The sequence below is a fragment of the Diaporthe batatas genome, assembly GCF_019321695.1.
Source record: "Diaporthe batatas strain CRI 302-4 chromosome Unknown Contig00005, whole genome shotgun sequence".
In the NCBI taxonomy this organism is placed as follows: domain Eukaryota; kingdom Fungi; phylum Ascomycota; class Sordariomycetes; order Diaporthales; family Diaporthaceae; genus Diaporthe; species Diaporthe batatas.
Window position 1 is genome coordinate 2,575,452 of NW_025408552.1, and position 24,928 is coordinate 2,600,379.

The 24,928-nt window shown below is 56.0% G+C and overlaps 9 protein-coding genes across 9 annotated transcripts; 5 read left to right on the forward strand and 4 right to left on the reverse strand.

Moving 5' to 3' along the window:
* Positions 1-245: 245 nt before the first annotated feature.
* KVR01_005652 (uncharacterized protein) lies at positions 246-2,822 on the reverse strand. The gene is made up of 3 exons (XM_044783017.1): positions 1,805-2,822; positions 1,665-1,748; positions 246-1,587 (listed from the first exon to the last, which is right to left on the reverse strand). The coding sequence occupies exons 1-3, from the start codon at positions 1,835-1,837 to the stop codon at positions 1,126-1,128; spliced, it is 579 nt and encodes a 192-aa protein (XP_044646097.1). The 5' UTR covers positions 1,838-2,822; the 3' UTR covers positions 246-1,125.
* A 223-nt stretch (positions 2,823-3,045) lies between these two features.
* Positions 3,046-5,386, forward strand: KVR01_005146 (DNA-directed RNA polymerase II subunit RPB7). Its single transcript, XM_044785572.1, has 4 exons — positions 3,046-3,745; positions 3,798-3,878; positions 3,951-4,120; positions 4,176-5,386. Exons 1-4 carry the CDS (start codon positions 3,497-3,499, stop codon positions 4,189-4,191), a joined length of 516 nt encoding a protein of 171 aa, XP_044645591.1. The 5' UTR covers positions 3,046-3,496; the 3' UTR covers positions 4,192-5,386.
* Positions 5,387-5,418: 32 nt separating this feature from the next.
* Positions 5,419-6,930, forward strand: KVR01_005159 (uncharacterized protein; the record flags this gene model as incomplete). Its single annotated transcript, XM_044784994.1, has 1 exon — positions 5,419-6,930. The coding sequence occupies one exon, from the start codon at positions 5,419-5,421 to the stop codon at positions 6,550-6,552; it is 1,134 nt and encodes a 377-aa protein (XP_044645604.1). The 3' UTR covers positions 6,553-6,930.
* A 780-nt stretch (positions 6,931-7,710) lies between these two features.
* KVR01_005004 (uncharacterized protein) lies at positions 7,711-9,445 on the forward strand (the record flags this gene model as incomplete). The annotated part of the gene is made up of 3 exons (XM_044789455.1): positions 7,711-7,976; positions 8,094-8,477; positions 8,551-9,445. 3 exons carry the CDS (start codon positions 7,711-7,713, stop codon positions 9,443-9,445), a joined length of 1,545 nt encoding a protein of 514 aa, XP_044645449.1.
* A 495-nt stretch (positions 9,446-9,940) lies between these two features.
* On the reverse strand, positions 9,941-11,011 carry KVR01_005328 (uncharacterized protein; the record flags this gene model as incomplete). The annotated part of the gene is made up of 1 exon (XM_044788143.1): positions 9,941-11,011. One exon carries the CDS (start codon positions 11,009-11,011, stop codon positions 9,941-9,943), a length of 1,071 nt encoding a protein of 356 aa, XP_044645773.1.
* An 892-nt stretch (positions 11,012-11,903) lies between these two features.
* Positions 11,904-12,722, forward strand: KVR01_005583 (uncharacterized protein; the record flags this gene model as incomplete). The annotated part of the gene is made up of 1 exon (XM_044783712.1): positions 11,904-12,722. One exon carries the CDS (start codon positions 11,904-11,906, stop codon positions 12,720-12,722), a length of 819 nt encoding a protein of 272 aa, XP_044646028.1.
* Positions 12,723-14,825: 2,103 nt separating this feature from the next.
* KVR01_005297 (uncharacterized protein) lies at positions 14,826-15,818 on the reverse strand (the record flags this gene model as incomplete). The annotated part of the gene is made up of 1 exon (XM_044781934.1): positions 14,826-15,818. One exon carries the CDS (start codon positions 15,816-15,818, stop codon positions 14,826-14,828), a length of 993 nt encoding a protein of 330 aa, XP_044645742.1.
* Positions 15,819-17,642: 1,824 nt separating this feature from the next.
* On the reverse strand, positions 17,643-23,068 carry KVR01_005332 (uncharacterized protein). The gene is made up of 2 exons (XM_044790057.1): positions 18,350-23,068; positions 17,643-18,288 (listed from the first exon to the last, which is right to left on the reverse strand). Exon 1 carries the CDS (start codon positions 22,805-22,807, stop codon positions 19,853-19,855), a length of 2,955 nt encoding a protein of 984 aa, XP_044645777.1. The 5' UTR covers positions 22,808-23,068; the 3' UTR covers positions 17,643-18,288; positions 18,350-19,852.
* A 190-nt stretch (positions 23,069-23,258) lies between these two features.
* Positions 23,259-24,916, forward strand: KVR01_005049 (rRNA-processing protein PWP1; the record flags this gene model as incomplete). Its single annotated transcript, XM_044783331.1, has 2 exons — positions 23,259-23,479; positions 23,533-24,916. 2 exons carry the CDS (start codon positions 23,259-23,261, stop codon positions 24,914-24,916), a joined length of 1,605 nt encoding a protein of 534 aa, XP_044645494.1.
* Between the last annotated feature and the right edge of the window lie 12 nt (positions 24,917-24,928).

Here is a 24,928-nt window from a genome sequence, read left to right on the forward strand (position 1 = left end):
GGAAAACCTGCCTTTGCTTTCTTTTTTGCTCTTAATGCCGGTATCCTGTGGATACTTCCTCTCCTTATCAGTTTTAACTAATTTCACTCATTTGGCATGTCTGCTCAGGTCCTCTTGTAGCTATTCCGTCTTTTTTGTCTGTGACATATTACCGTAAGATCTGCTGACCCATAGGCACTCTCCAAATACAAAAACAATGGCAATTTCATCCTGATACAAGAAATATGGGCCAAACGCAATTGTAGGGCATTTGTTACCTTAGCCCATATTGCATCCCATATCAAGGACTGGAGCTCAAAAGATCCACTCTCTTCGTCATAATACTGTCGGGACAAGGTGACCGACAGGAATATTATTGATGTTAGTCACCTGCTGCAGCATTCGGCAAAGTCTATACAAAGGCATGTGGCTGGCTGCAGGGTAGAGCAAGCAGAAATCTAAATAACAACTATACTGTACACATGAGTTCTCCAAGCGCTCTAGCTGCACAGTTGGCAGAACTGCCTCCTGCACAACAAGTCCTAATCAGGCACACAGAAAATGCAGCTAGCAAAAAGAGGACAATGCTAGAGTCTGGGCAACTCATAGTGCTAAATATCCTAGAGCGTCAAGAGTGCACCTCCTTTTCCCCTATGCAATCAACAAAGAAAAGCTGCATTTTGATGTACGAGCGGTTTCCGATTGAGCCAATCAGACTTCAGAAAATACCGGGGCCCAGCCATATTCGGCGTCCTTGGCCATCGGCGTGCTTGGCCATGGGCGAGTGATGTGAGATGGAATGCTGACATGTAAGCGCTGACATGTGAGCTCGAAGGGCAGCTGTTGAACGAAGCGGTCCTTGCTTCCTCTTGAACCGGGCCAAATATTCCGAGGTGCCTCCCACCAAAGTGTGAACGGTAAGGTTGGCTGGGAAAGCGGAGCACCGATCCGCCTGAGACAATTGTGATCTGGGCCGTGCAACCATGGACCGGGCCACATCCTGGTCATTATTCTCCGGTATCTTATGTTGATTAGGTATCATGTCCCCATAATCACTCGGCGTGATGGCTTAAGGCCGCCGTTTGTCGTGGGACCGTGCTATCACATCTAGAACAACGATGGAGTTCCGCGTATCGGTCGGATTGCCTATTGCGCCTTGCCGTTCTTCCCTTGGCGCTCCGCCTTGAACTTGGCGATGTTCTTCTCGACCTGCTTGTCCACGCGGTCCTTGAGCTCCTTCCGGTAGCCAAAGAAGAACAGCAGCTCCAGCCAGACAAACAGCGGCGCCAGGAGCAGGGCCTGCATCAGGTTGTCGAGCAGCGCCGGGGCGCGGCCCTCAAACTTGCCGTGGCCGACAAACTGCAGGATCCACGCGACGGCGAATATGGCCCCCGCTATCGTCGTGGACGTCTTCGCGTCGACCGAGTAGAAATAGTTGTCGGCGGCGGCCATCCCCAGGCAGATGGCGCAGAGCAGGCTGCCTGCGACGGGCTCCATGAGGACGTAGAAGCCGCCCCAGATGATGCCCCCGATCGTGCACATGTTCAGGGGGAGGTATTCGAGCGTGAGGGCCGGCGGGAGCGGGATGAGGACGCCGGAGTTCGCGGCCTGTTCACCAAGCCGTGGATGTTAGCATGATCGGGCGGATGGGAGGGATTGTCGCGGAAAGGTAGCCGTAGCCGTACCAGTAGGAAGCTCGTCATCAGGATGATTGGCACGCAGACCATGTGTATTCCGATGTTGACCACATTATTGTGGTAGGAGCCGTACTGGAGAGGCGCATTAGCTCTGGCTCGTCGGCATTGAGTGGTTCTTGGTCGCTCACAAAGACTAGGTGTCGTTCCAGGTCGAGAGACATGTTGAATGCCGGCGTCGTTGGCGAGGACGGAGTTCGAGGTCAGTGATTGGGGATGGTTGGGGAAGACGTGGAGGCGTCGGAGAGTGCGGGAGGGTCCGGGAACGGAATCGAGAAGGCCAAGCGCAAGAGTGTCGAGGTTTGGGGGGGTGGCATCCACTTCTTATACGGACGGGTGGGGATGATCTCGCATCGGGATTCTGTTGGGCAGGCAGGAAGGGAAAGTTTGCTCCTACTGTGAGGGAATGGTCTGACGTCTCCTGATGATGAGTTGGACGGTTGGACTGTTGGAAGGGTGCCTCGGGGGAGGGGAGCCGTCCGCGGCCGTCGCTGGCGGGACAGGTCCACATGCCTGGTTTTCTGGAGCGGGAGCACGCACTGGCCAGGAGACCCGCGGACCCCTTGTCAGCTTCTCACCTCCACGATGGGTGGGTCCCTTCCCTTGTCATGTCTGCACTCAGCCATACTCCATGCTGCCGTACCAAGCTTGTTTGATGGGGGACCTCGGGTGCTTCCTCCCAAGCAGGTGAAGACCGTTACCAATTTACTGTCAGGCCGGGCCAGCTCGACAGTTTGACCTCGGCCAGCGTGCCAAGGCTCAGCAGCAAACATCGGGATGCAAGCCTAGACACCAACTCAAATCCAGCTCTCTTTACGCCCACACATTGTACCTCTTATTGCACAAGCACACCCAACAGCCCTCATGGCAATGTAAGAGGAGTACATATGAACATTCACTATACAGGAGGAAGACCCTACAACTTGCAGTACAGCACTGCATGAATCATATTCAAGTCACTGAAATCCAGTGCCTCACAGCTAGACACACAGTGTGTGAACAAGTGCCTAGGTACCTAGGTCTGTGTGAACAATAAGTGTTTTTAGAACTCTGTTCTCACCAGGTAAGTCCATTTTCACCCTCATGTCTCTTCAACCCACCGTTGAATTGGAGCTGCCAAGCACAGTCTCCTTTGAGCCTCAATTTGTGGGGTATGGGAAGAGTAACTGACCCTGATAGTGATCAGGGCGGAATTTTGATGGAGGTTCTTATGTCGCGTTGATAGTGCTGTTATCGCTCTTATCGCTCTAGCACTCAGCATGGTGGGACTGGCGCATGCTTGCGCTAAGGAGGTGGACCCTGCACCCCTGCAGCCGCTGGTACAAGCTCGGACAGCTTTTGGAGATGGACGTCCAGCCTTCCAAATCGTGTTCCTGAATCCGTGGTCTGCATCTGCCTTCCTCCTCCTTCACCGGCGTCAACCCCTCGAGCCGCCCAAAACCTGCCCCAGACGAGTCGCCATTGAAGGTTCGATTCCCCGCCCTAAAGACTCTGGCCACGGCAGGCAGACCATCATTCTTTATCGCCTCGGACGGGCGTTGTCGCAGAGGGCAGGTCTAGCTGCTTTCAAACACGACCGCTTGCCTCGGGCGCAAACCTTTCCAGCGGCCAGGTTCCATCACTCTGCATTAATCGTTCAATCCAGATACATTCCTCGTGCTGAAAGACCAGTGAGCCTTGCTGGCAAGACCCTTCCATAGCTGGGACCTGCACCACGAGCAGGTCAAGGACGCGACTTGGCCATCTCACGACAACGTGTCGCGTCAAGTTGAACCTGTCCCTCCCAAACGACCACCGAGCGCGAGACACTTAATCGAGTCAAGATGTTTTTCCTCCACAACCTCACCCGACATGTGACTCTTCACCCGTCCTACTTCGGCCGAAACATGCACGAGCTGGTCACCACCAAGCTGCTGAAGGATGTGGAGGGCACATGCGCGGGCAACTACTTCATTATCACCATTATGGACACCTTTGATATCTCAGAGGGGCGCATCCTGCCTGGGAGTGGGCTGGCAGAGTTTACGGTCGGCTACCGTGCTGTCGTGTGGGCTCCGTTCCGGGGCGAGACGGTAGGGGTAAACCGCTGCGCATGGCTACGATCATGTGCTAATAAGGCTCAAGGTTGATGCTGTTGTGTTCTCCGTCAATCCTCACGGCTTCTTCTGCCAGGCTGGCCCGCTACAGCTGTTTGTGTCGAACTTCGTACGTGCCGCGAGGCCCTGACCGGTATACCTCTTTGTTTGGGCTCGCCGGTTTTGGCTGACTCTGTCACAGTTGATGCCCAAGACGTGCAAGTACGATGCAAATGCCACACCCCCACAGTTCACCGATCACGAAGGCTTGACCATCGAGAGCGGCTCCCACGTTCGTGTCAAGATCGCCGGTATCAGGAACGAGGTTGGCGAGATCAGGGCCATTGGCAGCATCAACGAGGATTACCTCGGGTACGATATTGGGTATACGCATTTTATTGTGACTACTTGCTGACAACGGCGCCAGACCTCTGCAAGACTAAGAAAGACACTGCGCAGACAGCGTCCCGAGAAGGTCCTGTGGGCGCGCGCCCCAGTCACAATTTGGGCAGCAAGCTCGAGCCGATGTGGGTGGCACTAGACACGGGCCAAGACCGCCCGCTGGTGAGCCAAAGTGACTGCGGTTGTTTAAAGCGCTATTCGCTCGAGCGTGGTGCGCTTGAAAGTGAATCAGACCCCCCAAGGACTTGTGTGCCTATCGCTTAGGTAATGCTCTTTGTGGATGTTATCCAAGGTTCCACTTCGGGGGCGGCGCGCCCGCAGTTGCAAAAATTATGGTCGCCCGCGGACTTGGGCGGTGAGGTTCCCAAAAGATCGAAGTAAGGCTTTACAGGGCACAGCAAAAATTGGCCAGGGCGATTAGGGCACAGTCTCCCAACTGTTTGAAGCCGGCGTTGCAGTGGTCCCTCGTCTTATAGAATCATGTTCGCTCGATGAATCCAGAAGAGAAGCCCTCTTTTGGGTATCGAACTTGACAAGAGCAGTTCTGGCGATCAGAGTGACAGCGCACTGGATGCCTGGCCAAGAAGATCTGGCCGCTATCTGCCCCAAGCGATATATAGCATGACTTCTGGAATTCGGAAAGGGCTGGACTTTATGATTATGGACCATTCCAAATTTGCCCTTGCCACATTCAAAATGTCCCTGGACCGTGATTTATTTGCTGTGGCTCAAGTGAGGACAAGGACAACCGACTGGGAGTTCTCGCTCGCCGTGCAAACGCAGGCACTGCGATGGTGCAGGCACCTTGGGCTGTCCTCTAATGGCGATCTCGAGTTGGTATCGCAAAGAAGGTCCTGGCGTCCAGCCGTCGTCCCCTAGTGACCGGCCCGGTCCTTCTTTCCCCAGGACGTTCTGATGGCGGTAGTCCCCCACAGTGCTTCGGTCCAAGTTGACCTAGGTAAACTGCATGTTTCTCAATTTTCAAACTTCGCTGAATTGGAGAGCCCATAGAGGCGCCCGGTCATCATTCGCTTATCCCACTTAAGTCTTTCATCACAACTGATTATCGTTTGTCCACTCGCTTCCCATACATTGACAGTCTTTGTGTGCGATCAATACCATCGGAAGCCGGCGACTGGACTGGCCCTGCACACCCATGCCTGGGGAGCCCTCGAGCCTCGCAAAACCCATTCCTCCCAGAAGAACGGCCTGGGCTAACAACTGTCACGATTTGTCCTGATACCATGGTGTCCTCTGCAAGCAGCAATATGACAGAAGATATGCGGCGCTTCAGGGAGGCTGTGGCGCGATATCGTCGCCAGCCAGCTTTGACAAAAATCACATATTGGCGTGAAAAGTTTAATCCAATGGGTCGGATAGATGAGGTGATCCAGATCCCCAACGATAATGACTTGCACGGGGGGGAACCACACACATTTGAGGAGAAGGATTCCGACGGCAGGTGGTTACTCTACGTCGCCGAAGTTCACAAGCGTCGTCAGTCTCCTACTGCCCACGCTGTGAGGCTGCCGCCTTCCTATACACAACGCCTTCCATCAAGTCAACAAGGCGGACCCAACAACGTTGGGGGTAGGAACAAGGAGAACATGAGGGGGCCACAGTCTTCTACCGACATGGTGAATTCGTGCGCAATAGAATCTGACAGTAGCGATGACGAGGACGTGGGAAACAATGCGGACGCAGATGATGCAGAACGGGAGCGCATCTCTCAGCTTTTCGAAGACTTCCCGACATGCATCCAAATATGCAGAAATACCCTCGACATAACTAACGACGAGTACGGCATCATGGCCATCAGCAACGAGTGGTCAGGCTGGCGCCACCTCGACCCGGCGAAACTGCCACGGAGGATCAGGAAGTACCTATCAGGATTTACGCGCAGCGATGCCGCGGCCTTCCCCGACAGCATCTTCTCAGACCTTGCCACGGAAGGGACAGAATCTCACCACTGGCTACTAGCCACGGCTCGCAGGGAATTCATCTGCGACACCTCGACGCTGGACGTTTGGTACCGGCCCATCGCCAACGCGCAGCGGAGGCCACCGCCACAACAGCCGCTCTGGGAGCTTGCGGGTGACTTTGCACAGAGGAAAAGGCGCCGGGCTCAGCAACCATGGACCTACCAACCTCGTCAGGGCTATACAAGTAGAAGAATTCCTCTGGCGCGTCCGGTCCGCCGCAGGCGTTTAAAGGCCCCGAGGACGCTGTCGAAATGCAACTGGCAGTTTTGGGATGAGCCAGACGATACTAACCACGGGCCCCAGATCACCGTGACCGAGCCCAACGGAGAGTCACACTACCTTGTTGACCCGGATACCTACCGCATGAAGGTCGTGCAGCGTCACGGACGCCAGTCAGGCCAGGCTGATTCCCATGTCTAGACGTGCAGGATAGCGGGCAGGACCGACGTCATGAGCAGTCTCAGCTTCGAGGAAATGGACGTGTATAGCGAAGAAGACGATTCCGGGCTCCTCCCATCTTGCACATCAGGGCACAGCGCGAGGTGGTGGCAGAGATGGGGGAGAATGTTCCTCAAGTCCGGGACGCAGCATCGGCCCCTGCTACCTCTGTTTCATCAAGCAGACTCGTCCTTCGAATCCGAGGAATTGGCCCTGCTTGGACATGATGGTTCTCAGGATGAAAGGGCTCATCTTGAAAATATGTGCAAGACGGCCCGTCCCTCGGGAGTCGCTGGTGCTTCTAAGTTTGCGGAGTCTGACGTGCTGCTACCCAAAGTCTCAGGTGCTTGATGGGGGTTGGAAATCCTAGCGGCGGATCATGTCAACTGGTCCAATTAAAGAGATCCACAGCGATACATATGTAGTACCGAGTACCTCTCACTTGGATTATGAATCAATTTGAACTGTCCGAGGGCTCAAAGGCCCCCTCGGAATAAGTGATAGGTCGGCCCTGTTTCAAATACGTCTAGAGGTGCGATGTCGGTGCGACACTAGTCGTGGTCCTGTGAAAGGCGCGAGAGTCCCCCTATAGTAGTAGCCTCTTTCGCGTTGACGCAATTCCCAAAGAGGAAGAGTTCACTTTTCGGGCCGCGGTTGGCAACCGATATATTGGCCCTGATTACTGAACACCTACACTATTCACTCGCGCATCTCATCGACATGTTCGCCCTTTTCAGAATACTAAGCGCCGGGGGTTACATATTCCTGCTCGGCATCGACATATCGCAAGCACACCACATGCGAATCTCTCCCTACCAATAGGCTGTCTCAATCAGGGTCTAGTGTCTGAGGGTCCTCTGCACTTCGGTTCACCCAAGGCTTTGGAGGAGCTCTTCAAGCCTGTGACTGAGGTCCGCTAGATGATGGATCCCACTAGCGATCTGATCATAAATCAAATGAGGCTGTTGTGACAGACAGGCATATAATATCAAATTCCCAGGTCCATATAATTCAAGACTTGGCATCCTCTACAAATACATGTAGACAGATTCTCGATTCTGCATCGCCGGAAAAGAAATCCCGACTTCTTTGAAATTATATCGATTCACTCCTCTCTGCGTTTATTCCCTATACACAAGGATGGGCGACACTTTGGCAAACACCGCAAATTTCGAACCGGACAAAGTCAGCAGCGGTGTCTCTAGGAATTCTTCATTGCTAGACGATGAAAACACTGTATCTGAGTCTGGCGCAGATAGTGACTCCGCCATCGAGAGAATGGAAAACGGCGGCACCGCCTACAACGAGAAGGCGCTGACGTCCGACGCGGAGGCTCCAGACTGGGAGAGGGATCCTGAGAACCCGTACAACTGGCCGACGGCTAAGAAGTGGCAGCAAGTTGCCATGTGTGCTTCCTTTGGCTTTCTGGGGTATGCAGATTCCCGATCCGCCCATGATGGACGTATGATCATGGAGCTGGAAGATCCCACACATAGACGCTTGTATCTAACATCAGCATACAGCTCGATTGGAACCTCAATAATGTCACCTGCAACAACGCAACTCCAAGAAGAATTCGGTGTCGGCTTGACGGCGTCCCTCGCCCCGTTGTCGTTGTACGTCTTCGCCCTGGCCCTCGGCCCCGTTCTCGGCGGGCCCCTTTCCGAGACGGTCGGCCGCCACTCGACCTACACTGTCCTCGGCTCCCTCGGGGCCCTGTTCACGCTGGGCTGCGGCTTCGTCCACAGCTTTGCCGGGCTGTGTGTGCTGCGGTTTCTGTCAGGATTCTGCTACGCACCGTCCCTGGCCGTGTCCGCTGGCGTGCTGAACGATGTGTTCCACCCGAGGGAGAGGGGTCTGCCGTCGGCTTTGTTCGTGTTGACGCCTTTCCTCGGGCCTGGTGTGGCGTGAGTGTTCCCTTCACATCACAACTTTCTAAGTTGCAATGGCCCTTTCATCTTGCTAACTTCGCCTTATCAGCCCTTTGATGGGAGCTTTCCTTGTGAACAGGATGGGTTGGCGATGGACCCAATGGACTATGCTGTTTTTCTACATAGAAGCCATGATAGTAGGCCTGGTTTGGGGCCGCGAGACCTACGCACCAGTCCTACGGCGCAGAAGGGCGAAGAAGCTTAACATCCCCCAGCCTTCGTCTAAGCCATTCCGGGCCCAGATAAAGCTGTTCGTCACCGTCGCCCTAATCCGGCCGGTCCACATGCTCTTCACCGAGCCCATCGTCGCCTTCGTCTGTCTCTACGCAGCCTGCGAGTTCGCAACCCTCTTCTGCTTCTTCGCCTCTGTCCCGTTCGTCTTCCGGGGTATATACCACTTCGGGCCGGAGGAGGTGGGGCTCGTATACATCAGCATCATCGTCGGCTGTCTCATCGGCTTCGCCACCATAGTCATTTGTGATATTTGTTTCTACAGGCCTCAAGTGGCCCGCCATCCTCCCCACCAGGTGCCACCCGAGTATCGACTCTTCCCAGCAATGATCGGCAGCTTGCTGGCCCCCGTGGGCATCTTTTGGTTCGGCTGGACCGCGAGGCCTGAAATCTCGTGGGCGAGCCCCGCCGTGGCAATCATGCCTTTTGCGTGGGGGAACATCTGCCTGTTTGTGTCGACCACACAGTACCTGGTTGACACCTATCACGGCAATACGGTAGCCAGTGCTATGAGCGCCAACAGCCTGGCGAGGTACGGGCTGGCTGGCGCCTTTCCTTTGTTCACCATTCAGATGTACCAGAACCTTGGCGTTGGCTGGGCTACCAGTATATTGGGGTTCATCGCGGTGGCTTTGCTCCCCGTGCCGTGGACATTATTCAAGTTTGGGAAGGCTATCAGAGCGAGGAGTCGTTACGAGACTGCCAAGTTTTGAAGCGTAATAGGAGCTCTTCTACATGGGTGCATCTGGGAGGATCGCCGGCACCTTGGTGATTTCTTTGTTAACCTGTTTCCTTCCCGAAGGCGTACGGTCCCGTCATACAGCGGCAAACGCTCAAAGATCCAGTGTTCTTTTTTTCTTAAAAAAAAAGCAATGTCAATAATATTATAAGAAGACACTGCCTGGGCACGTGAACTCAGCCTGGTGCCGCACGTCCGGAGATGGCACTGGCACATGCGATTTGCGATATGCTTCGCGTGTCAGTAGGTATTCTCTAGAACCAACTATGCACAACTGTCCCGTTTTCCAAGGAGTTCAATGCAAGATTCTTATTAATCTTCAAAGATGAGTTACTTTTCTCTTTAACAAAGAATGACACTGGGATGTTGTAGACATCATGCTCCGCAACAGATGTTTGTGCCTTACTGGATTGCAGCAGCTCGGGTCAACTGATGGATGTTTTAGCAAGTAAAACATTTGACCAAGCTTTCATGCCTCTAACTCGAATACTATGGCGTTTCCTAACCCATCTCGTGGCCCTCCCCTTACTAGGTCCCCCTCCCATGCCCATATCTCCCCTCTAAGCGCCGCTGTTTTTACCCAATCCTGACACAGGTAGATAGGGTTCTCATCACCGTAGAACGAGGTAGGCACATCGTATGTCATGACCTTCATGACGTTGGTCGGGTCGATCTTGTCCCACTTCCACCTGCCCGCCATATAATTGGGCTGGTTGGTCGATGTGTTGACAATCACCACCTTGAGCGGCCGCGGGGGTGCCGACTCGACTTCAATCTCATTGCTGGCACCACTCCCAGGCGCAGTGCCAAAGTACTCACTCTTCATGCAAGTACTTTCCAGCCCATCCGCACGCGTCAAAACAACAGTGTCCAGTGCGCCCATTGCCCTCACCGACTTCCAGAACCTCTCGTCGGCATCTACGTTGTAGAGCGCAAGCCTCCGCAGTCTCGGCCACAATGTCCAGACGGCCGCCTCCCTGTCCGTGCGCCACTCGGGCTCCAGGACGTCGAGGTACAGCTCGTCGCGCACGCTCGTGAACTCCTCGAGCGCGGTGAGCAGGCCAAAGGCCTCCCTGAGGGTCTTGCGCACGCTGAGATGGTCATCAGCGGGGCAGAGGCTCCGCAGGGGGATGTCTATGACGAGACGGCGCAGCGTGGGGTGCACGAGATAGAAGAGCTCCCGGATCCATATCGCCGTCGGCTGGTTGTCGATGGTCCGGGCGAAGGGGGACAGGTATAGGCTTGATATAGGGCGGATGCTGCTGCCCGGCTGTATGGTCAGTCTATAGCCCTGGAACCTGTGCTTGGTGGACTCGACGGTGTTGATCAGGTCGCGCAGGCGCCTGTCATTATCTATGAACAGGCATTGTTCGCGGAGGTAGTTGGTGGCAACCGGGTATGTGGCTCGGCAGACAAGGGTGAAGGAGAGAAGGGTCTTGGTGGATGACTGAGCCGGATTGTGTATGATTTGGGGGGGACCCAGCAGGCTTGCGATGATGTTGAAGATAAGCTCCAACGGGAGTCTGGGCAGGTCGCTCATCTTGTGTGAGGTGTGTACTGTATCCACGGTCGTTGTAAGTCAGTGATTATGGGTCATGTCATGGGTCGACTTCAAGCCTCCCCCACAGCATGTCTTGGGCCCCACTTATCACTAAGTTGCATTAGCGCCCCCGTACCTGGGGCTTACGCAGTAACCCCTTCGGAGAGGCTCGTAGTTATCAACGCGCCTACGATCGCCGTCAGACTCTGGGTAAAACAACGAGTTGTCTACTAAACCTTGGCTTGGAAAGCGTTCCAACATATGCATTCCCAATCAACATTCTCCTGGCACAGGGCTCACGGAGGAGCCCTCACCTAGTTCAGTGGAGTTGATGATGACATTGCTGGTCTGAGCGAGTATGTCAACTTCGACGATGATCTGGGGTGGCCCGTTGGGACGCCTGGTCGTTGTGGAGACCAGAACCTCCTTTATAAGATTATTATATTAGGGGTACCTCAGTACTATTCTAGTCTTACTACTACATAGTATATAACTAATTTACTACATATTTACCACTGTTATTGTCATTGTAAGGGTTTTTTATTTTATTGCATTTAAATGATTGGCCTTTGAGCGTTTGCTATTGTATGAAGGCATCGCGTATGGCTTTGGATGTATACGGAATAGGAATGAAATCAAGCAAGTACTTAAGTAATTAAGCCCTGGAGCACTTTGGGGGAGATGAACGGCGGTAGGCGGACCCCGGCCCCACGCCCCGGCAGCCCGGCCAACGGTAGACCCTGGATGTCGGTCGGTACGGAGTACTTGGGGGTGCACTGACCATCGGCCCCTTTGTGCAAGGCCAACGTCGATTGTGCCATCTCACCATGCTCGACTCCGCGACAACCCACCCGAGCCTGTCCGCCATCTACTCGCCCGCAGAACCGATGACATGATCCGGCTCTCCGCGCTCTTCCGCCTGCCGTCCAAGGTGAAGCGCCGCGCCCGGCGGAACAGGATGGCCACGCTGCTCTACCTGGTGCTGCTGGCCGTGCTGCTGCTGGCGCCCTTCTACGCAATCTACCGCCCGCCGCGCCTCCTGATCCGCTACTTCCAGCACCGGTGGCCCGACGTGCTGTGGGAGGTGTCCGTCCCGGCCGGCCACCCGCACCCGCCGGGCGCCGGCAAGGTCATCGCGCTGACCATCGACGACGCCCCCTCCGAGTACACGCGCGAGATCCTGCAGCTGCTCAGGGACAACGACGCCCGCGCCACCATGTTCGTTATCGGCGGGCAGGTCGAGGGCCGCGAGGAGGTCCTGCGCGAGGTCGTCGCCGCCGGCAACGAGCTGGGCAACCACGCCATGCATGACGAGGCCGCCCGCGCCCTCGACCTCGACACCCTCGAGGACCAGATCGGCCGCGTCCAGGGCCTGATCCGCCAGGCCTACGCCGACGCCGCGTCCGGAGGGCCCCAGCACCAGTACTTCCGCCCCGGCAGCGGCCTGTTCAGCACCGACATGCGCGCCATGGTCTCGCGCCTGGGCTACCGCCTCGTCCTGGGCAGCATATACCCCCACGACCCGCAGATCCCCCACTGGCGCCTGAACGCCTGGCACATCCTCAGCATGGCCCGGAGCGGCGGCATCATCGTCTGCCACGACCGGAGGAGCTGGACCATCCCCATGCTGAGGCACGTGCTGCCCGAGCTGAGGCGCCGCGGCTACAGGGTCGTCACCGTCTCGGAGCTGCTCGAGGCAGCGGGCAAGTGAGATAATTACTCGGGCCGGAATGGCCGCATCATGACAGAGCGCGTGGGCATAGCACTGGGAATAACGAGCATATTGTGGGCGTATCGGGATAGAGATGTGGTCTTGCCTTTTCACATGATAGATACCAGGTGGTGAGAATAACGTTCAGAAAAGTGTTGCTACGGCGTTGGACGATGGGCGGGTCTTTGGTACCGGCAAGGTAAATTGCATGCCTCTGCGTGATCTGACTTGCTGTGTGTGCATAGATAGAAACTTCGTGGTCCAGATTGTGCCAACACGAATGACGACACGGCAACGGATGGTGGCGCTCGCGATGACCTCGTTGCCCCGGCTGCGCGTTACGATCTGCACATGTCTCAGTTTGCAATTTCCATCACCACAATTGCAACGTGCTGGCAGGCTGGTCGTCCAGCAATTGTGCGGCTGGTCACACCGCATCTTGACCGCTGCAGGGCATCTCGCATGCCTAGGCGAGAAAGCAAAAATACTTGCTTGGCTGGTCGTCAAGCCAACACGTCCGTCGATAGCCCTAGGAGGATGATGTCGTCGAAGCCTTTCAGGCCAGCAGGCAAGATGCATGAGGTCACCAGCAACGACGCTCACCAGGGAGCTCAGGTCACTTTTCGTCCATATGCGGAAATAAAACAACAGTCCGCAGCGGTCCTGGTTGGCCCTGCAGCCCCGACCAATAAGCCAAGTGCCGCCGCCCGGTGACGCCGCCCGCGGTCCGGCGCAGCGGGACCAGGCATCACCTCCGCAAACAGGGTTCAAATTAAGCTTGGTGGATAGAGTTGTATGATACCACCACGAACACCTGGCACCACAAGGGAAGGTTCAGCGTTTTGGGTTTCACCGAGTGTCGCATGAAACAAAAGGGGACTCAGCATGTCTTTTTTGGCTTTGGTTTTATGTAGCATCGGCCCACTGTGGCAGCGTTGGCAAACCGGCCGGCGGGGGGTGGATGGGCAGACACGTCGTGAAACACTCCAAACAAAACCGGCACCGAAAACAGGGAGGCGGGGAGTGAGAGAGAGGCTGCACTGCCCCGAAGTGAATATCAACCACAACCTCCGAGCTGTAACTTACAAGTCTCCGGGAGCCGTTGAAGCCGTTGAAGGAGGCCTAGCAGCCGGCCGGGGGAATCCACCCTAAATCGACACCGACCCCGCTCCCGTTCCATGAATACATATCCTACGTAAATCAGATAATCAGACGGCGTCTGGACTCTGGGGCGGCGGACAAGAGACGAGATGATGTGCCGCCGGCCGTCGTCAGGAATAGATTGAATCCACCGAGCTGGGTTCGCCTGCCTCACCCCCGGTCCCGAGTCTTGCTCCAAGCGGTTTAGCCTGGCCTCTAGCATGCACCCGCGAACTGGCCCCCAAGGGGCCGGCCGAAGGGGCACGAACCACGCGAGATGAGCACTTCATAAACTTAAAACAATGTCATCGTCGTGGAAAGTCCGGAAGTCCACTGAAGGGGAGCCCCGAACAGCCAATGGCATCACGCATGTTGCAGGCGAGGGGAGGCATCTCGTGTATCACCAGCTCATAATGTCTTCTTCATTCGTGTCTCTGTGTAGCTGTTTGTGTGTGTGTGTGATGCGCCGGGATTTTCACCTCTGGGCAACCTCCACGGACAACCATATGTTTCTTCCCCACCGGCGTGCTTCCCTTCCCTTGTTGCTATGGGCCATTGCCCGCAGCACATCATTTCACTGCGCCCCCGCTGCTCTCATCCGTCATGAGGTCAGAAGACAAAATGAAAAATAGTGGTTGAAGGAGAGTCCGAATGTAGTAGTAAAGTAAAGTCCCTCCAAATGACTGGCTGGGGTATGTAAAGAATAGAAAAGGAGTCGCGCTTCTTGCTGCCGCCATGGGCTCGGGGAATAAATACAAAATAAGGTGAACTCAATCAATCCTCACAATTTCTCAACGCCTCTTGCCTCATGACACCCGCTACCACCTGTCCAACCCGATGAGTACATCCTGAATGTGGGGTATAGAAAAAAAGAAAATCCAGGCTGTAGTTGATTTCAGTGTGTGGTCTGCCGAGTCCGGTGCGACCACATTTGTGAAGCCGTTTTGATGGATCGTGAAATTCTCAGATCCATTGAGGAGCCGGAGCCCTTGCATGCCTCGTCTCACTGAAAAATGTTGCAAAGAGTCCCTGGATCTCAGAGATGTAGTCCTCGGGAGAGAACTTCTTAAGGCCGAGGTCGGCTAGCTCTTGTTCCTCCTTGGTCGGCGCCGGGCGCTTCTTCTCTGCTGCTGCGGATGCATACTCCTCAGCCAGCTCGGTCACCTGTGCCAGCTCTTGGCCGAACGGGTGAGACGGTTCGTTGGCAGCGGCGGGTTCCTTGTGGTGCTGGCCTGGCCCCGAGGTTGACAGCGCAGCAGGTACGGGCGGGGGGATCATGTGCGACGTCTTAGGACCCTGGTGTCCGCCGATCGAGTGGTGGCTGCTAGCCGTAGTGCTAGTCGAGGTGGACGACGACCGGGAAAAGCTGAAGCTGGCCTTGCTAGAGACGGTGCGACTGGACTGCTCTGACAGCCTCGAGACTGAGGGCTTGCGGCCGAGGGGCTCATGGGATTTTGACTCTGCGAGCCTCGAGACAGACGGCTTCCGAGCCAAAGGCTCATAAGACCTCTTTGTGTGCGAGGGCGATCGCTTTGGAATGGCCGGGACCTCTGGCGTGGGCACGGAAGACTGGCCAGGCAGGGTGAAGTAGCATGAAAGGTGGTTCGGCTCGGCGGCAGAGGCTGGTTTGGCGTCTTTGTCGTCGGGAGGGAAGGGCGAGTCTGGGCTAGTGAGAGGTGAGGAAGCACCGGTCGCGAAATGATCAGAGCTGCCGTCAGAGCGGAGTGAAGAGGACGACGTCGTCGATGTGGCAGTCTTTGGTTCCTTCTGAATATCGGGGGCGTTGTAGGAGAGCATGTTCGTTGTGTGAATCAGCTCGACCGGCCCCGAGATCTTGCTTCGAATGGGACCACTGAGAGAAGTCTTGACGGTGTGGCTCCTGGCGGGCTTGCCCTCTCCATCGCCACCCCCGAAGACCTTGGCCCGGCGGGTCGTAAACGCCCTGGCTAGAGACATGTTTCCTGGCGTTTTGAGATGTGGTTGAAAAGACGGTGGGTTTTTTGCTTCGTTTTCGAGAGTCCTTCCTTTCTGTCAAAGAAGAAACGTCCGGTGTGGCGGGGAATGTGAGCTGGACTTATGAAGTGCAAATAACACTCGCTCGGTCGAAGTTTATCCAAGGTGAGTGAGTGACGTGCCGTGTCTTAATCAACAGGTCACTGACTGAGATGGGACGAATGATGAGTGGGCAGGTGCAACCTCAACTAGTGAAGTCGAGAGTGTGATTGGGTCTGACGCTACCCTGAGTCGGTCGGGTGCACAAGTGCTGCCCTCCAAAATCCCCAAAACCCGCTTACCGAGAGTCGGACAATCCCCAGGTGACCCTTTTAGATGCAACACAAAGTTTGGACCGGATGATGAGCAGCAAAGCGGGCTATCGCGAGGCGGCTGCCACTTTATCTGTCGGGACTTCTGAAAAGGATGGTGGCGATCGGCGAATTTGCATCCCCGAGTCTTGGTGCCGGAACGAAGAACCGAAGGCCGAGGGAAGGCAGGCTTGACCCGATACGGTGCTGAATATGGCCCGGTAGAGAAAGAAAGGCCTTGAGATCTTCAGGTTGGGAACCAGTCCTTTTGAGAAGAGTGAAGGTGAAGAGTGAGAGGATCCGTTTGACCGTTTGCAAGCTCGGCTGAGGGTGACGGGCAGCTATGGGTGAGGTGATAATAGCTGGGCCGATATCAGATGGTTTGTTGGAGCTGCTGCACACCAGATCCCCGCGTCCAGGGCGGATTCGCCAGGTGCGAGGCGTGTTTCGAACTTGGAGCTTGGAAGTGACTGCTCGCTGCAGCAGGGTTCGGTGTCTGACTTTGGTGCCCTGGTTCCGCAGTGCTACTTTCAGTCCAAGTGGTCCAAGTTGTCTGAGATCGACGGTGCACCGGGCTTCGAAAACCAATTCGAGGCTGATCAGGGCCAGACGTGTCTTAAACCGAGTCCTCAGTTGGGTTTCGCCTTGCTTTTTTCCTGTTCGTTCGCGGCAACTCTGGATCAAGGACCAGAGTTCTGACGGTGAATGAGTGTGGCTGTCTGTTGATTGATATCAAGTGTGCGGTCTCTGGAAGGAAAGGCCCAAGAATCCTGGCTGAGGCTACAGAATCGTTCTCGAAACCTGCGATGGCGTATTCTGTAGGTGGATATCTGGTGGTTGTAAAGGGAGAGACACAGTACCGCAGACCGTACTCGATGAGTGACGGTTTGTCGTCAAGAAGGAATGACTGACTGGGTGGGCTGAGAAGAATAACGGCGGCTTTGGAAGCCTGATGGAGAACAAGAGAGAAGCTCTACAGAGTACAGAGGGCATCCGAGGAGGAACGCGCAGTAATAAAAGTCAAGTGGAATAGGTCGAGTGGATCGAGCTCGGAGCACAAGCATGGCTCCCTGCGAAGGGAAAACTTGGCTAGCGCAGGCACAGAGAGGCAGAGAGGTAGAGGGGACATGGATTCTGGCTCTTGTCCCCCGCGGGCAGAGGGTCCTCAGGACCTGCAGCTCAGGGGTATCCACTGTCGGCTCAAGGATGGTACGACAGGCATCCTTGCGTCCCGATGGCCACTCCCAGCACAGCGAGCACGCTCGACGGGGCAAAACCTTTTAACAGTGTGTCCCGTGGCCTGTGGGCTGGCGGAGGATGACTGTGCTTCGATCTCGGCATCCAGGAGGGCGAGATCCCCCTAGGGAAAAGGCCCGGCTGTCCTGCTGTCCCGGTTGTACGCTATCTAGGTACCGGCCTAGCTATAGTATCTCATATTGAAGTTCATGACATGCCTAGGTACATAGTATACTGCTGTTGTTTATCTCCTCAAGTCCTGATCAGAGATTCAAATCGATTGCCACGCAAGCCACGTAAACATTCCCACCCACGCTGCGACTGGCAACGAGAAACAAACTTCGGTTTGCCTCCCGGGTGCGACTGTTCAGGTTCGATGGTCCGGAGCCTGTTAGCTTGCGTGGCAGCCGTGGATGATCTGTGTGGCACACGGGCCTGACGGGGACGGTGCAGTGACTCCGCACCCCCGTCTCTGCAGCAGGGGGGGAGCATTGATTGGCGGGGGTCAAGTCCTCTCTAATCTCATTTGGGCAGGGACGATGCAGGAACCAGGAGGGGATATCACCCGCAGGCAGGCGGGTCGCACTTGCACCTGCACCTGCATATTGGACCACCAGTAAAGTCGCAGCGACCCACCAGCACTGCACTGTTTTTATCCTCTCCCATCCCGTCCTGGTCTGGACTGGACTTGTCTGGGCTGTCTGGCAGCTCTGGTCGGCCGACCAGAGCCACTTCGGAACGTGGATGATTTCTGATTGCCCGCTTTTGCCGTCCCCCTCTTACTCACATCCGGTGCACTCGTACACAATACAGTAAGACTATGGATGCGGTGCTCCCTTCTGTGCTGCGCTACGGCAGACGGAATCATGACAAAATCCATCTCTTGCCTGTCTTAGACTCTTAGCCGCTCCATCTCAAGTGACCCACAGAAAAAGATAAACCGCGCACCTACCGGCTCTTGGGTGCCACACCACAGACCGGTACGTACAGTGATCGGTTGACTGGTTGACTGGTTGACTGGTTGACATCAGATCATCCGTTCAAACAGTTCGGTGCGCACTGATGATCGCCTAACTCGAGCGGGCGCCATAGCTTCGGCCGCCACCAGGGCCACCTTCTTCTGCCTTTCGCTACCCGTCTGCCAGCTCGACGCCGCAGGCACATGGCTGACAACCACCTTGATAGCTCCAGCGACTGGATCTCAAAGGTCGAATGCCACGGCCAGCCGGTCTGTGAACATCAAGACGGTAATCCAGCCCTGCCTCTCATTCGCCCACCCTGCCACCGTGAGTCAAAGTGACCGAGCAGGGAGGACCCAGGAGGGCGATCCGCACCCGAGCTACCTCAACCGGCCTAGCTGCCTGTCGATGAAACCGACGGTGGCCAGGCCTTGCTCCCATTGGGACAATGTTCCAACCCTCCACGCCCTCCAAGACCTCCGCAGCCAACCAATCCGGTCGTCCCCGGACCTCGACTGCCGCCCCAAGAGCTCTTCATGCTTCTCTCCAACGCCAGCGCGCCCCGTCTCGCCCGATGTGCCCAGCCTGTCAGCTCATCTTCAAGACCTTGCCGCTCGTTGACGAACCGCGCCGCCGCCAGGTTCTTGTGGGACTGCGCAAGTCTATCACCCTGCACAACGGCCACGCAACCGCGGCTCTAATGGCTTTGCGCGCGCCAGACGCTTGTGCAACGGTCAGTCGTCCACCGCAGCTGCCGCACCACACCGCACCCACGGTGTTGGTCCAGCTAATCCGAGCATGCCGTTCGGCCCATAATCAGAAGGTGCCCATGCCATCTTCTCGACCAGCCGTTTCGCGCCTAATGTCGAGCGCATGGTTGCAACGCTTCCGGTGGGGCACAACACGTGTGTAGTGGAAGCGTTTCGACGTCTGCGGTAGCGTCTGTGCTAGCTCTGCAAAATGACATGCCCTGAATTGGCAGATGGGCGCTGCGGCCAAGACCAAAACTGGCGACGTCTTGCCATAAAAGAGTTCAAATGATCTGCAGGTGGTCGCTCCCGCGCCCAGGGAGACCCCGATCTGGACGCTGTCTCTGCTCAGCGGTCCAGCCACTTTCCGCAATCGCATGCTCAGCCGCTAGGGCTAAGTGCGACGTAGAAGATCATCAAACCTGCAAATGCTTCACGGGGCGAAACTATAAGCAAAAAGCGAGGTAAGGCTTTTTACCCTCACTCCTTCGCATCATACAACAGCCGAGTTCCTATGCCGTGTGCGCCCAAATGGTGTGCCAAGTGCCGCCTCACTGTTCAACACAATCATGCACTCTGCTCACTTGGACTTCATGGTGAAGTGATCGTCAGGGCATCTGGCGAGTTTCAGTGGTTAATTTTTCCGCCGGTCATTGATCTCTTACGTTGTACTGCTCGCCAATCTCAACAGACTTGGCGAGGCTGACGTCGCAAGAATGGTCGGGTGCTTAGTGACGGACAAACTATCTGAAGGCCATGCCGCCGCCCCGTCTCTTCACGACCGGTTTCTTGACCGCTCCAGATGTGACGATCTTCTTCTTCGCCGCGCTGGTGCTGTCGCTTGGCTTGACTTGGTCCACCAAGGCTAGCTTCTCCTCCTGCTTCCTTTTGTCCTCCGCCATCTTGGCCTCGATCTCCATCTTCCGATTGAACTCGGTCTCGATGACCCTCTTGTCCCGGGCCGAGTAGCCCTTCTCCTTGACCGAGTAGAAGACGCCACCCAGCTCTGCCAGCCAGTGCGGGTCTACGCTCGTCACCGTCGACATGTATTCCTTGCTCGTGAGGATGAGCTCATGGTACACCACGTAGTCCGGCAGGAACCCAAGCCCGTATAGCGCGCTCGTCGGGTGCAGCTGCACCGTGACGCTCGTGCGCAGGTTGATATACTCGCCGATGCCCTTGACCTTGGCGGCCTGGTGGTAGTATCCGCTGCAGATGCACTTGCGGATGACGTCCCAGTCCGTCCCGCACGACACCATCTCCATCTTCTGCATGCGCATGATGTCCAGCAGCTGGTCTCTGACCTCCTTGGCCCGCCGCAGCGACTTGGAGTGCAGGAAATGTTGCGAGCACCACCTGTCGCTGTACCCGTTGGACTTCCACTGCGAGTACACGTGCAGGTACGTCAGGTGGTCCGACTCGGGGACGAAGAACTTCTCCCGCGCAGCGTCGGACTCCTCCTGGCGCTCCTTGGGGCGGAAGAAGACGTTGGGCACGCTCAGCATCGACACGATCGTCACCATCTCCTCGCTGCAGCCGTACTCCTCCGACATGATGAGCAGCTTGGCCAGCGGCGGGTCCATCGGGAAGGCGTTCATCTTGGTGCCTAGGTCGGTCAGCTCGCCGATGTTGTCGAGGGCGCCCAGGGCCCACAGGTCGAAGAGAGATGTGGTGATTGTCTCCTGCGGTGGCGGGTCCATGAAGTCGAAGTCCAGCAGGTCCTTAACGCCGAGGGACTTGATGAGCAGCACGGTGTTGGCCAGGTTCGTCCTCTGGATCTCTGGTATGGTCTGTATGTACAGCTCGTCATTGTACGCCTTCTCAGTGTAGAGTCGATAGGCCTTTCCTGGGCCAGTCCTTCCTGCACGGCCTGATCTCTGGCCCGCATTGGCTTGAGAGATTGGGGTGATTTGCAGTGTGTCCATACCCATCCTCGGGTTGTAGACTTTGAGCTTTGAGTAACCGGCGTCGACCACATACATGATACCGTCAACCGTGAGACTGGTCTCGGCAATGTTGGTGGCGACGATACATTTTCGCACGCCTGGGGCCGCTCGGTCAAAAATCTTGGCCTGTAAATCCGCGGGCATCTGACTGTAAATGGGCAGGATGCTGAGTTTCGGTGGATCATTCAGAGCATTGAGTCGCTTTTGAATTAGATCGCAAGTGCACTCGATGTCTTCCTGACCGGTCATGAAAACAAGAATATCTCCTTGTCCTTGCGAGACATGGATGGACAGCACTTGCTGCACGGCTTGGTCCACATAGTCCTCGACCGGTGACCTGTGGAACATGACATCCACCGGGAACGTCCGGCCGGGGATCACAAACTCGGGCGCGCCTCCGAAGAAGTCAGAAAACCGCTTGGAGTTCATCGTCGCTGAGGTAACGATAAGCTTCAGGTCCAGACGTCTCTGTAGAATCTTCTTGAAAAGGCCCATAAGCACGTCGGTGTTCAGTGCCCTCTCGTGAGCCTCGTCCATGATAACGCACGAGTACCGGTCCAGGTTCTGCTCGTTCAGAGATTCTCTGAGCAGGACACCATCAGTCATGTACTTGATCACCGTCTCTTTGCTCGTACAATCCTCAAATCGAATTGCATAGCCAACAGTCCCACCCAGCTTGCACTCCATCTCTTCGCTAACACGTTTTGCAACACTCATGGCCGCAACACGACGGGGTTGAGTACACCCGATCATGCCTCTGTTGCCATATCCGTCCTCGTAGAGAAACTGCGTGAGCTGGGTCGTCTTTCCGGAACCGGTCTCGCCGACCACGATGACGACCTGGTTGTCCCGGATGATTCGCAAGAGATCCTCTCGCACCGCAAATGCTGGCAGGAACTCGCGCTGCTCCCGCAGGGTCTTGCTCTGGCTGAAGTTGCTCGCGCCTTCGTTCTTGGACATGTGCTCGCTGAACTTGTTGGACTGCGGCTCAGGCTCCTTGCCGTCCTCTTCCTTCAGCACTGGCAGCGCGCTGTCCGTGTCGTCGTCGTTCTTCACGCCCATGACGTTTCCTAGGGTCGTGCCGGCGATGTTGGTGGCCTCCTGCGCCTGTTTCTGCCTCTCCCGCTGCTGTCTCCTCTCCTTGACAACCCTGCTTCCCTTGCGACTAAACACAGCCATGTCGCTCTGGTAGTCCCTCACCGCGGGCACCGGGTCCAGCTGTTTTGTAAATATCGTCCTACCGTCAAGGAATGGCGGCCGCAGATCGTGGATCAGCAGGTGCACGCGCATGGTATCCTCGTCATCCTCAAACTCCTGCCCGCGGCGCTGCGCCACGCCCGAGGACAGCATCCGGTTCGTCTCCCACGCGTCGATTTCCTTTTGTTTCTGGGCCTGGCGCGCGCTCTGCTTGTCGAACCGGCCCACACGCTTCTCGACCAGCTCGCGCTCGGCCTCCTGCGACTCCGCCGCGTTGTAGGCCCCGAAGGGGTTGTGAGATTCATCGCCGAAGGCGTGCCCGAACTCGTCCCCGGCATACCAGTCCCGATCGAGAGCGGCATCATCTTGGTCCTGGGCCACGAAGTCGTCGTCTCTTGTCGGCTCGGGCGTGGCTACGTCGCGGTTGCCCCGGGGTGTCGAGCGGCCAGACGAGAAGCGGCCGTTCCGCGCAGGTACATCGCCCCAGCGGTCGTCGGATCGTAAGGGGTTGAAGTTCAGCCTCCTCCGCTTAGGATCTCGACTGTCGCGGTCCATTGCTGCTTTCTGAGACACCTGGAGAGTCCCGGCTTCCGGGTCTCTAGCTGTCGAGTGCTCTTTCTCGGTCCTTGGTGTAGAGCAACGCTTCGCAGGCTCCCTGTCAAGATAACCCCTGTGGAAAGAGCCGCCTTTATCGCCTTGTTGTCATGGACCGATCCAATCGAGCAACTCCTTATAGCAATGTTGTGTTCGAAGGCTGATTTATGCTGCTCCCGGTATCTTTGAAACCTTCCACCATCCACCTGGATTTGCGAGGCTGTCGAGCACCAAGCCTGGGGCAACACTAGGCGTCGGCCACTGCAAACCACCAGCTCAATGCTAGAGCAACAAGGGTGCGCTTATCGATAAGCCCAATCTACCAAAAAGTTTCCCCAGTAGGTCAATTCTCAAAATTGTTTTACTTCCACTCGCAGATACGTTAAGCATTATTGTGGTGAATTTTCCCAAGATGTCTATGATCACAACGGCAACATGGGCACCGCGAGGCTTCGCGGCGCCCTTCCCACAGAAGTATGACTTCGACGAGGAAGAGTTCGAGCGCATCGCCTCGCTGGCCAAGCTGAACTTGGACGATGCGAACGACGACCTCGAAGAGGCGAAAGCAAAGGAGGAGAAGGGCAGCTCGGACACAGAAGAGTCGAAGAAGGCCACTGACGGAATCAAGGACGAGTATGCGCTGCATTCTGGACTGCTTCTACTGTTCCTTGCTAATCATGTTGCAGCATCGAGATTGACGACGACCTGAAGGAGTACGACCTAGAGCACTACGACGACGACCCAGAGGAGGATATAGAAGTCGCACAGAGCATGGGCATGTTTGGGAACGTCAAATCGCTTGCATACTATGAGAACAACAAGGAGGACCCCTACATCACGATACCCGACGCCGTGGACGACAACGAGGAGCGGGAGGAGCTGCAGATTCTTGCCACAGACAACCTAGTCCTAGCAGCGAAGGTCGAGGACGAGCTGGCACATCTGGAGGTCTACGTATACGAAGATGACTCCGACAATCTCTACGTGCACCACGACATCATGCTGCCTGCCATACCCCTGTGTGTCGAGTGGCTAGACATTGCTTGCGGCAAGTCGAGCGTCGATAAGGATGCGACGGCCAACTTTGTCGCCATCGGTACCATGGACCCCGATATCGAGGTTTGGGATCTCGACACAGTAGACTGCATGTACCCAAATGCTGTCCTGGGGCAGGGAGGCAACCCAGAGGACGAAAAGAAGAAGAAGAAGAAGAAGAAGAAGAAGTCGAAGAAGGCCAACGACGAGTATCACGTCGACGCAGTGCTGTCACTCGCAGCGAATAGGAAACACAGGAACCTCCTCGCCTCCGCCTCCGCCGATAAAACCGTCAAGCTGTGGGATCTGCACACCTCAAAGTGCGCCAAGTCATACACCTACCACACCGACAAGGTCTGCTCTATCGCATGGCACTCCGTCGAGTCCACGGTTCTCCTCAGCGGCAGTTACGACCGTACTGTAGTCGCCTCGGACATGCGGGCGCCGGAGGCGAAGCCGCGCAGGTGGGGTGTTGAGAGCGACGTTGAGAACGTGCGGTGGGACTCGCACGACCCCAACTTCTTCTTTGTCTCTACCGAGAACGGTGTCGTCCACTACTACGACGTCAGGAACGCGCCTTCAGACCCGGCCAAGAGCAAGGCAGTGTGGACATTGCAGGCACACGACCAATCTGTTTCATCATTCGACCTGAACACCGCGATACCCGGCTTCATGGTGACGGGCTCTACGGACAAGACGGTCAAGCTCTGGAATATACAAGCCTCAGGGCCTTCGCTGGTGGTCTCTCGTGATCTCGATGTCGGGAAGGTCTTCTCCACGACATTCGGTCCCGATCCAGAGGTCGCATTCCGGTTAGCTGTGGCTGGCAGCAAAGGCACGATGCACATCTGGGATACCAGCACGAACGTGACCGTTCGCCGTGCGTTTGCTGGCAAGCTACCTGACGTTAAGCCAGATGAGGAAGTCAAGGAGAGGCTGGTTGGGGTTACTAATGATGAAAGCGACTCTGATGACGACGAGGAGGAGGAAGAGGAGGGCGAGGGCGATGGAGACGAATCCATGGAAGAGGATTAGAGATTCCCTGAC

Bases quoted from the DNA above. Each gene is read 5' to 3' on its own strand.
- KVR01_005146 (XM_044785572.1), top strand. From the start codon at position 3,497: ATGTTTTTCCTCCACAACCTCACCCGACATGTGACTCTTCACCCGTCC. The intron at 3,746-3,797 runs GTAGGGGTAAAC...ATAAGGCTCAAG, and splicing joins CTCCGTTCCGGGGCGAGACG to GTTGATGCTGTTGTGTTCTC. The intron at 3,879-3,950 runs GTACGTGCCGCG...ACTCTGTCACAG, and splicing joins AGCTGTTTGTGTCGAACTTC to TTGATGCCCAAGACGTGCAA.
- KVR01_005652 (XM_044783017.1), bottom strand. From the start codon at position 1,837: ATGTCTCTCGACCTGGAACGACACCTAGTCTTT. The intron at 1,749-1,804 runs GTGAGCGACCAA...GCGCCTCTCCAG, and splicing joins TGGAACGACACCTAGTCTTT to TACGGCTCCTACCACAATAA. The intron at 1,588-1,664 runs GTACGGCTACGG...CTTGGTGAACAG, and splicing joins TGATGACGAGCTTCCTACTG to GCCGCGAACTCCGGCGTCCT.
- KVR01_005332 (XM_044790057.1), bottom strand. From the start codon at position 22,807: ATGGACCGCGACAGTCGAGATCCTAAGCGGAGGAGGCTGAACTTCAAC.